At 28.7% G+C, this 14,362-nt stretch overlaps 2 protein-coding genes across 7 annotated transcripts; one reads left to right on the top strand and one right to left on the bottom strand.

Annotated features, from left to right (window-relative positions):
• LOC113874574 (thylakoid lumenal 16.5 kDa protein, chloroplastic-like) lies at positions 1-2,770 on the bottom strand. 6 transcript variants are annotated; one of them, XR_003506092.1, is made up of 5 exons: positions 2,375-2,770; positions 1,255-1,394; positions 463-535; positions 139-362; positions 19-100 (listed from the first exon to the last, which is right to left on the bottom strand). XR_003506092.1 is itself a non-coding variant. In XM_027512795.1 (4 exons), the coding sequence occupies exons 1-4, from the start codon at positions 2,721-2,723 to the stop codon at positions 253-255; spliced, it is 672 nt and encodes a 223-aa protein (XP_027368596.1). In that variant the 5' UTR covers positions 2,724-2,770; the 3' UTR covers positions 1-252. The 6 variants fall into 6 exon arrangements, 3 of the variants coding, with proteins under 3 accessions (XP_027368596.1, XP_027368606.1, XP_027368614.1); XR_003506095.1 differs by lacking the exon at positions 19-100 and adding an exon at positions 639-730 and having other exon boundaries at positions 302-362; XM_027512795.1 differs by having other exon boundaries at positions 1-362.
• Positions 2,771-7,982: 5,212 nt separating this feature from the next.
• LOC113853103 (cucumber peeling cupredoxin-like) lies at positions 7,983-9,182 on the top strand. Its single transcript, XM_027483557.1, has 2 exons — positions 7,983-8,358; positions 8,765-9,182. The coding sequence occupies exons 1-2, from the start codon at positions 8,172-8,174 to the stop codon at positions 9,148-9,150; spliced, it is 573 nt and encodes a 190-aa protein (XP_027339358.1). The 5' UTR covers positions 7,983-8,171; the 3' UTR covers positions 9,151-9,182.
• Positions 9,183-14,362: the final 5,180 nt, after the last annotated feature.

Here is a 14,362-nt window from a genome sequence, read left to right as displayed (position 1 = left end):
GAAAAATAGCAAACGTTTCATTATTAAATAGTGGCATCAAAATTGCAAATTTCAGTGACTGTTCATATCCCGAACTTAGCCTAGTTGAGCAAAGAATGAGCTTGTTGATCGTTATGTAGTGCATAATGCTACGAAGAGACTGCTCTAAGACACCCATGAGGCGACATGGGGCAGAAAATTAATGGAATTCTCTATATTGATCACGAAATGTTGAAATGAAATGCAATGACATTTCTTGTATATTAATTTTCCTCAAAGCCCCTTAAGCTGAGCAGCAAGCCCTGTCAAGGATGTCCACTTCTCAAATGCAGAGGCTGAAGACACAAAGGCTAGTTTGGAGGACTCGACATCATTCTTAGAAACTGCTTAAAAGAGTAAGTGTCAACATATGTTCTGAAGTTTATCATTTCATTGTATGTGAGGCAAAAACATATTCATCTTGCAACGTAAAATGCATCACACCTGATGATATCAATGAAGCTAATGAGGAATTGAACGTGTCCACCTCGTTCTTCTCTTCAGGACTGGAGCTCAGCTGTTAAAAGGTTAGAAATTGAGACATCTAATCCTTGAGAGGCAATTAGGGAAGGATTGAAAAAGATAAACATGAAAATTCCATCAAGCTAAATTTCCTAACTTTCAAGTGGAGAAGAGTGTGCTCTGATCTTTAGTGTATTCCCCCATGGAGGTACTGAGTTAGAAATTTGTTAAGCCCATTATTTTTCACGTTCTGAAAAAGCGAAATCTTATGCAGCAATAATAGAATTTTCACATCAAGAAAATAACTTCTACCTGTTATGTGATTAATATAACATTTCTCAGTTTAGATAATTTTTTCAATAAATACTACATGTAAGAGAAGCAAATAAAGAGGTAAATTGAATCTAACTTCTTCCAAAAATTAAAATTAAGTTATGCATCTTAACTTTTGAAAAGACATAAAATCGGTAATTTTATTTATTTTATTTTTTCTTTACTAAGTATTTATTATAATTTTATCCAAATTAGGGCTATGAAGTCCATGGTTTGTCACTTACTGAAATTATTATGATCTTGAGACCTTTTTACACTGTGACAAATTCATACACAGGAATTGTTCACGGTTCATGGTTTGAGTGAAGCTAGCAGCTATGGCTATCACCTTAATATAGAGCAAGCTTTTTTTTTTTTACCTAGAATTCAAAATGAAAGATTTAATAATGATTTTATTCCTAATAAATACAGTCATTCGACTATTTCAGTAACCAAACTTACCTTGTTGAAGGCTATATTAGCTCTAAGGACCCAATCTGCATCAGTGCTTCCCCCAAGGACAGAACCAGCAGTAGATAGATCATTCTTTTCGAGTGCTTGACCAACTTCGCTTAGCTTGTAAACCAGATCCTGAAGATATCCTGCTTACAAATTTTAGTTTTATTTATTAAGTCACATTGGGAGCTGGCCCCAGCTGAAGGCATCCAATTCATAAATTATAACTAAGAAAGGCCTAAAGAAAATCAACCAAGCATTCAGTAAGTAGCAAAGGAATTACAATGTACCTTACATTACTTGCACTGACTAATGATGCACCTACACCTAAATACAAGCCCAACAGATACAGAGGCAAACAGTGTGCATTTGGCCCATTTTTTTCACCCCTCCCATCTTTTATATTGGCCCCCATGACTTTTATTTTTGTGTTACTTCTACAAATTAAATTCCAAAATCGCTTTCTAAATTTAATTTTTAGGAGTTATTTTTGGTGAGTCCGAGAGTATAACACATTTAGAAAATTTAATTCTAGAGAAGTGATTCCAGAATTCAATTTCCGAAAAAAACCATGGAATTAGAATTCCAAAAAAAGGAAGGGTGTAAAATATATGAGCATGGTAAATGAGTTATAGACAACCTTAAAGCAGACAATTAAATCATATACTCAAATTTGTTCCAACTGACAAATTAAGTTGCGTTGCCGGCAGGCATACAAAACAATAATATTCCTGATTTGTTGAAGAAACATGTCGTTGAACCTCTGATTTGGCATAAAGCATACAACAGTACAAACAAACAAAGTTTATGATCCGAATTTGTTGATCGGAAATCCTTAAGATATGGAAAAAAATATATATTACACTGTCTCCAGAATGCGGGCGGACCCTCAAACACAATCAATTTAACCGTAAATTCAGTTGCATTCTGGTGATTAGTGAACCGTGCCCATTAGCAAAAGGGAAAAAAATTGAAAAAATGAAAATTAATTTAATATTTCACAGAGACACATAATAGGATAAATGTATTATAGTGAACCATTCCATCTTTACGTGAAAATGTGACAGGCTTTCACATTCCCCCAAAATGAAGTGAAAAGCAAAGAGTGATGTTTGCAAGATTGGACCTGTTTCTTGACGGGAAGAATTGATGACACCTTGCTTCTCAAGTCTCTTCTTTCTGTCACGCTTCACTTTTTCCAGAAGTTCTTCATCATCATCTGCCTCAAGTATTGCTGCATTTACATTTTTACCAGCTAATGAAAGCACAAAGCAGGTGAAGAAGCTGATGGACAAGCCTCTTTTTGTTAGAATTGGAGAATGTAGAACAGGTTGGTTGGTTGCATTGCAAACACTTAATTCCCTCTTCACAGTGCATTTGATGGGATGATAGTAAACATATGATGATGAGGAAGAGAAAGGGGATGAAGAGGGTAGTAAGAAGGGCTTTGCTGTTGAAAGAAAGTTTGTAGCCATTTCTGTTTTCTTCTTTTCTTTCTATTTTTTGTTTTATTTTCAGGCATTTTGGCCAGGAAAATTCAAAGACACGACAATTTTGAACCTTTTGAGGATAAGGTTCTTGGATTGTGCAATCTGATCCAGTCATTTTTAAGATCCTGTGGGACATTACAGTCATATTGAAAAGTAAGCATCATCATCCATTGTCACGGATTTTCTTCTATTTGTGAGATATAGGATCCAAATTGACCATGAAGAGTGAAACACGGTTTGTAATTCTGATCAATTTTACATATTTTCTCCCATCATTTTACATTAGTTAGTGTTAGCACCTAGCAACTCACTAACACTAGTGGTTATTCTAATAAATTTAACATTGATGTAATGTAAGAATTTTTTGTTAATTATTTTGAATATATTAATTTAAATATATGGTAGATGGTAGATATACATTATTATAAAATTTTATATTTTTATGTATATAATAATTTATAATTAAATAATAATATAATAAATTATATTGTTGATACATTTTAATTAAATTATATTTTAATTAGATAATATTCTTTTTGGTAAATAGGTGGTCGCTTTTTTTTATAATAAATATAAATTTAAAACCATATAATCATGCGTTAATTATCAAGATATAACTATTAAAAAAGTTATGTAATTTTTTATTATTGTTTATTTAAATAAGATTTAATGAGACGTATTTTTTTGTCCTTATTTTTCCAGTGACAATATCCTCACTTGAATTATTTGTTACGTACGTTAGTACTTTTGTAAATTTGCATTTTAATTTAATATAATATTTTAAAATGTTATTATTTTTAAATAATAGAATAACTGAATGTAAAATGTTCTTAGTTAAGATTTTAAAATGGATCATTTTGTATAAATTAGATAAATAAGTTGTAATATAATATAATATAATATAATATAATACATTGAGACCTTAATTTATTATAGATAAATATCTTTAAAATTTTATAATAAAAACAAAAAAATATATAAAAAAAAAGGTAATTTAAGGTTATTTTTTGTTTGGAATTTAATTAAGAAAGAGGAAGGAAGAAAAATTTTATTTAATAATAATTTTGTTAGAAAGATTTTAAATATGAGGAGTAATTATTCTTCAAAATCCTCTCACAAACTCATATTTTAAGTTTTTTAAAATTATAAGATTTTTAATTAACTCTCTTTTCTTTTTCTCTTATTTCATATTCTTTAATATATTTATTTTTCATTCTCTTCAAACTCCCAAACAAATTTTAGAATAATTTTGTTTTTAATACAAATATATTTAAATAGTTTTATCTTATTCTTTTTCAATTTTTTACGATTTTAATCATTGAAATTTTCTCTTCCCAAACCTTTTAAATTTCTTTCATAAAATTATATGGAAGTTGCATCCATTTAATATATTATGATGTTTTTTTAAAAAAAACTTTTCAACTAGTTATTATGTCTATAGTTGCACAAATTTGTTTATTTTTCTATTTAATTATTATATTTAAAAAATTAAAAGTAATTATAATTTAAATATAAAATATATTTCAATGAAAAATTATAAACTTATTATTTTTAAATAATAATAAATTTAGTATAATGAACAATATTCAAGCTTAATTACATTGACAAAAATCATGAAATGTTTTATAATACACAAAATTTTAAATATAATTTTTTGAAAATATACTCACGTTGTTCTAGAAAATATACTGATGTTGAAAGCAATATTGTTGTTAAAACTGTTTGGGAGACAAGAATTATAAGACTAATGTTGGTTTTGATAATTTTTTATTATATTATTTTTAATTATATATAAGTAGAATAAGTGTTTTATTGTTGTCAAATATTTTGAAAATTAATAATAACTGTGATTTAAATTTAATGTGTAAAATATTATACACCAACTAGTTGATACTACATAATAATAAAAATAATGTGCATGTAAAATTAAACGTAATGGTTTACCAAAAAAAAAATTAAGCATAATGGAATTTATTAATTTTAAAATTTTCTTAGATTATTTTATAATGTTTAATGGCTTGACGAGATTACTCATGAGTCATGATCAATTTTATAAACAAATATTTAGCTAATAAATTATTTAATTAATAAATTATATAATATAAGTCATAAAAATTGTGTAGCTCCATTTTAAAACTAAATTTTACATAAAATTTATAATGAAATTTATTAATTTTTTAATTATTTTATAATGTTTAATGACTTATTAAGATTACTCGTGATATTTTTATAAACAATATTTAGTTAATAAATTAATTAATTATATAATATAGGTCATAAAAAAAATTGTGTAGCTTCATATAACATTGTATATAACATGTGACATTCATATAAGTGAAATTTTATGTTTACACACATAGTATATTTTAAATGTCATAAAATTATGTAATAATTATATAATATAATTTTATATAATTTTGATCTTATTTTTAGTTACAATTAAAATTAAAATTTTAGTATTAAAAGGGCACAATAATTATAAAAATTTTATGTATGAATTTATTTATAATTTGAATTGTTGTTATTAATGGTGGTTCAATCTTTACAATCAACTACTTATATTTAAATTTTTAATTTTCATATTTTTAATGCTTATAAATTTAACCTTAAAAAGTGAATTTTTTTAAACTCTATGCTTTAATATTAATTATATAATGTAGAAATAATTTGAGTGTAGTTCATTTTTTATTATCAACAATTAGTGTTATCTTGTTCTCTCAAGCTAGCTAATGAAGAAAAAAGATTCCCTTCCATTTGTCAAAATACAAAAAGAATACTAACTCTGAACTTTGCAATTGGCATCAAAAAATAAGAGATCCATATCTACAAACGAGACTTAATTTAGATCTGGATTCTCTCTAATTTTGGTAAGAATTAGATATTTAGTTCTATTTTTACTTGCAAAAAATAACAAAAATTTTTATGTAAAATTAACTTAAGTAATTTTTTTTTACTTAAACGAATTTTATATCTTTTCTCTTTATCTTCTCTTCTCCTTCTCCCCATGCTTAATACTCCCTTCTCAACTTACATATTTAATACTTTTTAGCCTTCATATTTAACCTTCTTCCTTTTGTCATACCTAATTTTTCTTTTCTTCTCACAACTCTCTCTTCCCTCTATCTTATGCCCAACTCCTTTCTTCCTTTTTTCACTCTCACCCTATCGCATACTTATCTCTCCATCTTTCCTTCATATCCAACTCTCCACCCTCCTCTCCTTCCACTATCATTCTTACCTGCTCTCCTTATCTCAATCTATCCTCAATTTTTTCTTTCCTTCATACCTAGTTTCTATATCTTCAAATAAACAAAATTCGTTTAAGTTAAAATAATTCGTTTAAGCTAATTTTGTATAAAATTTTTTATTATTTTCTGCATTTTTACTTAAGCAAGTCCATTAAGTAAAAATGGAATTGTATGTCCAGTTCGCACCACAAAACGAAGAGAATCCAAATCTGACTCAATCCACTCTATCTATATCTCATTAAAACTTAACAAGCATTCACTTTAGACACATTTAAGGCTCATAATATATTTTATTTTTTTATAGCAAGATTAAATATTAACTAGCTTCTGTTTAAGGAAAAATATTGGAATATATCGTAATATTAATATTTTATTTTGTAGAGCATCCAATAATATGTAGATTGTATCCTACAGTATCTTAGGGTACCTTAGAGATCCACCCTCAGGCCTAGTTTCTCTATTTTATTTTATTTTTTCATACTTCTCGATGTTTCATGATTTGTTTCCCTTATTTAAGTAGGATTAATATTATAAATAAAAGATTATGATTGATCAAATTATATAACAAATCATAGCGATATCAATTTTACTGTATTCAATCTTTATTTTATTTCTTTTCTTCCTTCTAGGTCTAAAACCCTGTAATTCAACACTAGACAGATATGAAGCATGCCCGACAAAAAATGACATTGGTATAGAGCAAACAATATAATAAAGACACCTTGTATAAGTGTAGGTAAGCAATACATTAGAAGTGCTGCTATATTTATAGTCCAATCCACTCCATAGTAATCTTTATTTGTTTGTTTGCTTATTTTGTTTAGCTTGAACGTCGAAGTGTCTTTTTAAAGCAGCTACCCTCAGTTACGTGAAGGCTGTTTGTGATGCAAAAGAAAGATACTCCTAGAAGCAAAATATTGAGCACAAGTCCCTTAAGAGACGGAAAAAGAGATAAAATAGTCTACTAGATTATTTCGAGTCGCGTGCTTAGACATAATAGATGACTCTACTGAAAATTTTTGACATAAACAAAAATTCGAACTTAAAATCTACCAACCTCCAACGGTAATAAATATGTTTCTTTTAATTAAAAGATTTTTTATAAGGATATACCAAATATAATATTATGTCAGACATAATATTTTTTTTTTATCACATTAAAATCTTATTAGGATACATATTTTTAGACTTGGTTATTATGCATACCAAGCAAGCCTTCTTAAGGTTCAGAGGCTCGTTTTCTAGACCATGTCAAGGTTGAACCCTCTTCAATCATTTGATTTTCAATTCCTTTCGTGGCATTCTTTAATTAAATATTATATTAGGTTTTAAAATAAAGGTAGTTTGTTGATTTTTATTGTTTATATTCACACTTTACGGTCAAACAACTTTTGCATAAGATAATTATCGACATGTTTAAAAGAAATTATTTGATTAAATTTAGAATTTAATTTTTGGTAAACTCCGTTGTAATTCCTAAAATTTTGACCATCGGTTACTATGACCTGTAACTTTATTTTAATTTTACAAAATATCATTATTTAATTTAGTGCAAAGCAATAACGAGAAGTAAAGTATAAAAAAATTAAATTAATTAATATTTTATAAATTTAAGAGCTAAAATAAGAATTTTGTTAGAACAAAATTAAAGTGATTGATAATTATAATTTGAAGGATTAAAATAAGAGTTTAGTGATTGATCTTTGTCATTCAGATTCTAAACATATGAGTTCAAAATAAAAATCGAATGGGCAATTATGTAATAGTTTTAAATAATGATGATGTGAATGTAAATTGCATCCTTATTGTGTTAATTATATCTGGTCAACGGTATGAGTATTTATCTATTTAATTACAGATTATTGACATTGGGGTGGGTGGGGAAGGCGAGAATAGAAGTGAAACAAATATATATTTTGAAGCTTTCTGGACCATTTCCATGCATGGACTTGATCTCGTAGTATGACCCAACAACTTTTTAGATTATAAAAAAAAAACAAGAAAAACCCAGTCATCTTGTGACTAAGTTCCTCTCTTAAGAATACCGTATCAGCCTCTAAATCTTCTATATATTCAACACCAATAGAAGGCACTTCCAAGATTTTCTTCTTGGGAAACAGAAGAAAGGCAAAAACAGATACATCAAACAGGGGCGACCTGATACACACATAAGGCTAATAGCAAGATGCCTCAGTTAAAGAATATGGCGATTCTTATAGTAATTGCTGTTGCTGCAGCAATTCTACAGAGCACAGAAGCTACAGATTACACAGTAGGGGACTCCACTGGTTGGATAAGTTCTCCCACTGGTGGAGCATCTTTTTATTCCAACTGGGCTTCTAATATCACATTCAGGGAAAACGATACCCTAGGTAAGTACAACAATCTCCATGCAAGCAAAATAATGTTTATTTAACATCCTTTTTATTTGTTTAACATTTTCAATATTACATGAATCAAGAAAACCAAATAACTTTGGAATTTTTTTCATCAATCCTTGTTAGCATAATTTTAAACTAAATGCGAGTAAGATCTTCGGTTAATCTCTGAAATTAAAAATATCAATTAATTTAGTTTTTAAAATTATAAAAACATTACTTTAATTTATAAATTATAAAACGATGATTATTTTAATCTTTAAAATTTCAATAATAAAGATTTTAATAACTTATATTTAAAAGTTGAAACAATATTTTTTTAGAGAGTAATTTAGTGTATTATTGATTTAAATACTTATGTAATTGTGTGATCACTTTTGATTGTGCCCGGCGATTGCAGTCTTCAGATTCACGACGGGAAGACACACGGTAGCGGAACTTACGAAGGCAAACTTTGGCAGTTGCAACGTGAATCAGAATATCCAAGTATTCACAACATCACCAGTAAGATTCACCCTTAATCGCACTGGGGAATTCTATTTCGCATGCTCCATCCCAGGCCATTGCAGCAGTGGTCAAAAGCTAAGCGTTAGAGTCAACGGCTCTTCCCCTGCACCAAGAAACGCTCCACCTCCATCCTCTGGAACCCCTCCTTCCAGCGAAGGATCTCCAACTCAATCACCCCCGACTGAGCCAGGCGCAACTCCTCCTTCCCCAGGCTCAGCCACCTCTTTAGCCGCTACTTTCTCTCTTCTCTTCACCGTTGTCATTAACTTATTGTTTTAGACTTGAGTTTAAAGAAGTTCTTTTTATTTTGTGTCATGTTGAATTTTCATTATTATAGTACACTTGTAGGGTGAGTGACTTCATTGTTTGTCTTGATGGTATTTTTGTATGTAAGGGAATGTATTTGCTCTTCTTCGAGCTGCAGGGACTTGTTTGTTTGGTTATGCATATGGATGAATAAAAGTTGCCTATTGGGGACTCCATCGTGATCCCTATGTTTATTTTATATATTTAAGACGAAAGTCCCACTTTTCTGCTGATAAAAAAATTAACAAACATTTTTTCTTTAGTGGTTGGATTCTTGAAATTGGATGTAACTTAGAAAATACAACTAGACAGGTTCACGCGGGTATGTACTCTCATGTTCTACAAGTTCTGCCAACTATACCGACCATTCATAAAATACAGATTTCAATCGTTTGACTGTTAGTTTGTGTGTGACAACTGACAATTGGATATAGAAAGGAAAATGATAATCGTTTAAATATATTTTTTAGACTTTAATTTTATTCTTTAATTTTTTTTTAAATTTAATACTTTAAATTCTTAGTAATAATGTCACTAATTAATAAATTATCATGTGTCACATTATTAAAATCCGATTAATTTTGACAAATAGTGACTTTGTTTTCTACAAAAGCATTTGATATTGATTAGAACAGACTTGAGTTGGGAAAACGATCAAGTTCAACTGTAGAAAAATTAATGAACTTCAAAACAGCCTAGAATCAGAAGTTACCTTTCATCCACATATTTATGACATAGATCACGCTTTATTAATTACCAATTAAACAAGACGACTAGTTCAATTCACCTTCCTAAGCTAAATCCCACTTGATACCTCTCTTTATATTTAAGAATCGATAAGGACAGGTAAGTATTTACACTATTTTAAACTTTAAGCTCTTTTCCATAAAACAAAAGAAGGAAAAAACCTTCAAGCTGAATCATTCCTCCTGAAACGAACATTCAATATAAATACTGTTGGATAAACCATTAATAGTCTCGGCAATTAAATGAGTAAAAGTATTAAATCATTCTCTACACTCGGGAGCGAGTTATCCCTACATTATTATCAAGGAAAGGGATTCCTTTACATTATTGTTCATTATTGCATTAACTATTTCTATATTGCTTAAAAATAATTTTTTTTAATGTAAAAAGTGATTTATTTATTTTTTTTGGGTTGGATTAGAGTAAGCTATTCATTTAAGTCTCATGTTGAAAAACTTTGAAAAAAAAAATATTATAAATAAAAAAATTTATTTTATGTTTACTCGTACAACATGTATTTCTTTATATACTTAGAGGCTTGGGCAATTGTAAATCAAATGAGAGTTTGCAATCTTGTCGTCTCAAAATTTATATGATGAGATAATTTGTAATATTTTTTAGTAAAAAACATAAAATAATACAATTATATTAAAAGCTCATGGACACATATAAGAAGTATTGAATTATATTAAAAAAAAATTATTTTTTTAATTTTCATGCAAGTGCTTTTAACAAGAATCAACAACATGCAAAGAATTATTCACTTTATCATTAATATTAAATTTGAACATGCCTTGAGTATAATATCTTTTTCTTACCTACATATTATTCATAAGTAAGATAATTTTATCACATTCCATCACAATTTTGAATTCTCTTTTACACAAGAGATTAGTAGAGACTAAGTTCTTGCTTATATCTGGAACATGAAATGCATTCACCAAGTTTAACTTCTTTTCTTATGTAAAGTTTGACTTTACTGTTCCTTGATATAATGCCTTTTCTTGTAACAATGGTAACATTCTCTTTATCTCTTGCTTGTCATCCACGAAAGATTTCTTTCTTTTGTCTTTATTTGTATTTACTTCTCCAACATGGTTTACTTTAGAACCTTAAAAAAGATGCACAACATTACATTTTTTATTTTTCTCTTTTATACGTAAATGCCTTCTCAAAGATGTAGGAGTTTGTTCCTATAATCAATTTAAGATGAAGACAATTTTGAAATAATTACTCTAACTTATAATGATTTAAGAACTATTACTTGTAGATCACAAAGTCTACTTACAAAAATTTATAACTCGTGAACTTGATCCATGATAGGTACATTATCAATCATATTAAATTTAAAGTATTTCAACATGATAACTTTATTTGTACCTTACCATTTATTATTGTATTTTTCTTCTAAAGACTTCCAAATCTCTAATACAATTGAATTGACATGTAGAGATCATAAAGTCTATCTCACAAGGTGTTGAGAATGTGTCCTCAGCATGTAAAAGTGTCCTAATGACCATATGGTACTTGCATGCACAACCAAATACTTGTATGAGGTACTTGCACGCACGACCAAATATGTCACCTTGATGCGCCTCTCTTCCTGCTCAAAACCAAAGAGAGTATATAGCTCTATACATCCACAGGTCTCCACCCTTTTACCTGAGAATTTGATAAATAACTCGTCATACTCTCTTAACTCTTCCTCAAGTATGCCCGATTACTTAAAGGTATTCTAATACAAGATATCAGCTAAGCTTTCTTGATTTATCAGGATTTTTTGAACAGTACAGTTATGAATGTTGACACTAATGACCATAGGGTCACCTTGTATTAGACCAATTTCCTAGAAGTCTTTATCTGTAAATGTTACGGATAGGATTCAGACTCCGCTTCCCATGGAAATGTTGTTAACCGACCAAAGGTGAGGCTGAAGGGGTAGTTGATACCCTTCATCGCGGGACAAGGCCGAATGAGTAAGTAATATCTTTCGTCCTAAGATAATGCTGAAAGGATATTTGGTTTCACTTGGTTATGAAGTGACCGAATAGGGCCTTATCTGGTGTAGTATCCTTCGTCCTAGAATAAGGCAGAAAGGGTATTCGATTCCTTTTATTATTGGGTGTGACCGAATAGGAACTTATCTGATACAAATATAAATTAATTTGAATTTTTTATAAATTATTTTTAAATTTTAAAAATAATCTTTCTTTAATTTTATTTTATACAATGCAAGTTTTATTATTTAAGAATTTGTATTACCAAATTGTATACAGTGATTAATGTGTAAAGTTATATTAAACTTCAATAATTAAAGGTAGAGATTGTAACACTCCGATTTCTACCTCTGTATATGTGTAAGTATAACTCTTACGATGTGCGATACGTACAGCTGATCTGCTACACGTGAGTGATCTGCAATACTGAGAGGAATGGAAGTTCTTTGAGTGAGTTTGAGAGGTGCTGAGCTTGCTGGTTTGAAGGAGGAACTCATGAGATGAGAGAGAGAAAAGTGAGTTTGGCCTTGGGTTTGTCTTGTATTGAATGCCAAAAATGAGAGAGGGAGAGTGAGGTTTCCTAGCTCAAGTCATCGAGGGACGTGAGGGAATAAGTGAAAGTCTTGGTCCCTCGTAGTGAAGTGCCACCGAGAAAATGAAGGGCAAAATGGGCAATTTGGTTTGGCAAGGAGATGGGCTTCTACGGTGAAATTTGATAATTAGTAAATAAATAAATTTAAAAATAATTTATGAATGAATTTTTCTTTTTAAAATTTTTAAGTGTGTTTTCAATGGAATATTAATGTCACAATGAAAGCATGAATTAAACAAAAATAAAAAAGAAGAAGCAAAAGTAGACTTATAATATAAAATTAAAACAATCAAAATTATAAAAATAAAAATTAAATTTAACTATAAAAATATAACATACAACTTTAACTTATTTTTAGCTGAAATAGTAAGAAAGAGACTAGACTGAAAGGAGAGAATAGAAGGGAAGGAAAAGGTTGAGAGGAGAGGAGAATCAACAAAGGAGAATGAAAGGTTAAAAGAGGGAGCTGAGAGTGGAAGCTAAAAGAAAACTTGAGAAGAAAGAGTTTGAAATTGAGTTGAAAAATACTTAAGCGAACTTTAAATTATTTGAACAAAAATAAAATTAAATATCTAATTTTTATCACTAACAAAAGAAATTTAGATTTATCTTTTCATGAATAAATTCATTGAATTAAGATAATTTTTTTATATCAAATTTCTACCTCTCTCACCATAAGCTTACAACTAATTTCACTAAGAGAGCTTAAAAACTTTTCTTTTAGAGCGCGTTTGGAATAGTTATAAAAATTATATTATTTAAAGAGTCGATTATGTATAGAACCTATTTTTGTTTGGGTATGTTCGTTGAAAAGTGATTTTTAACATAATATTTTATGTTTGAATAATATAAAATTGATGACTTTTGTAGAAAATTACCAAAAGGGGTATAAATTAGTTTGAATAAATAATTTTTAACATAATTTGCTATGCCCAGATTGTGTCAATTGTTTTATTTTTATTTTTATTAGTAATTGATATTTTAGTTGCAATTAGTTTTGATTCTTGAAATTGATCAAAACAAAATAAACATGAATTGGTTTAAGGAGAAAGCACAAGGAAGATAAGAGACCAATTCTTTAATAAGTAGAAGTTCACTTTGAATAAATAGCAATTCATAAGGATAGCATAATTAACCAAGAAATCTAAGGTCAATTCCTATAACAAGTTGATTTCTTTCTAAATGTTCATAACTTTGTATAACAACTAATTATAGTAATAGTTGATTTTCATGAAAGAATGAGAATAAAAGAAATACAATACGAGTGTTGGATGCAAATTGGACTGTTCTATTGTTGAATATGAAAATGCTTAAATACAGAAAAAGAAAATAACTAATGGAAATTCATATTCCATAATCTTAGCTACTATTAATAACAAACTAATCACTAAACAAAACTGACTATTTAAGCAACAAATATTAACATATTGAAATTATAATAGAAACATATCACTTGATCCAAACTATAATAAACTTGGAGACATTTAAGGGCAAATCAAAGTCACAACCAACAAACATACTCAAAACATCAAACCAAAGTCACAAAACATAACGTCCTATGGTAAGTAATAATGAAGAACAAAAACACCCATTAATCTAAGCTTAGTTTTTACCCATGAAAGATGTTAGTGTATACTCTAGGGTTCCCTTCCCAGCATGGGGAAACCAAAAATAGCATCAATTGAAAGTGGAATCCCATAGAAAAAATCACTCATTATGGAATCAAATAGAAAAAAAAAAATTCAGAAAACCATAACTCGTTTGTAGATCTGTAGATCTCACATATTTTCTTGGTGATCCTTCACATTCCTTTCATATGAGCACAATCTCTATAATGGAAAGAAGAAGT

Source organism: Abrus precatorius, unplaced genomic scaffold (assembly GCF_003935025.1).
Source record: "Abrus precatorius isolate BTA unplaced genomic scaffold, Abrus_2018 Scaffold10, whole genome shotgun sequence".
Classification (NCBI taxonomy): Eukaryota; Viridiplantae; Streptophyta; class Magnoliopsida; order Fabales; family Fabaceae; genus Abrus; species Abrus precatorius.
Note: the sequence above shows the minus strand (reverse complement) of the source record. Positions and strands in the feature narration are given on the sequence as shown.

What these genes read in the sequence shown, in the direction of transcription:
- LOC113874574 (XM_027512795.1), bottom strand. Translation starts at nt 2,723, where the DNA reads ATGGCTACAAACTTTCTTTCAACAGCAAAGCCCTTCTTACTACCCTCT. An exon ending in TTCTTCCCGTCAAGAAACAG is followed by an intron (nt 1,395 to 2,374) that starts GTCCAATCTTGC and finishes ATTTGTAAGCAG; the next exon opens with GATATCTTCAGGATCTGGTT. An exon ending in AGCTTCATTGATATCATCAG is followed by an intron (nt 363 to 462) that starts GTGTGATGCATT and finishes TCTTTTAAGCAG; the next exon opens with TTTCTAAGAATGATGTCGAG.
- LOC113853103 (XM_027483557.1), top strand. Translation starts at nt 8,172, where the DNA reads ATGCCTCAGTTAAAGAATATGGCGATTCTTATAGTAATTGCTGTTGCT. An exon ending in CAGGGAAAACGATACCCTAG is followed by an intron (nt 8,359 to 8,764) that starts GTAAGTACAACA and finishes CGGCGATTGCAG; the next exon opens with TCTTCAGATTCACGACGGGA.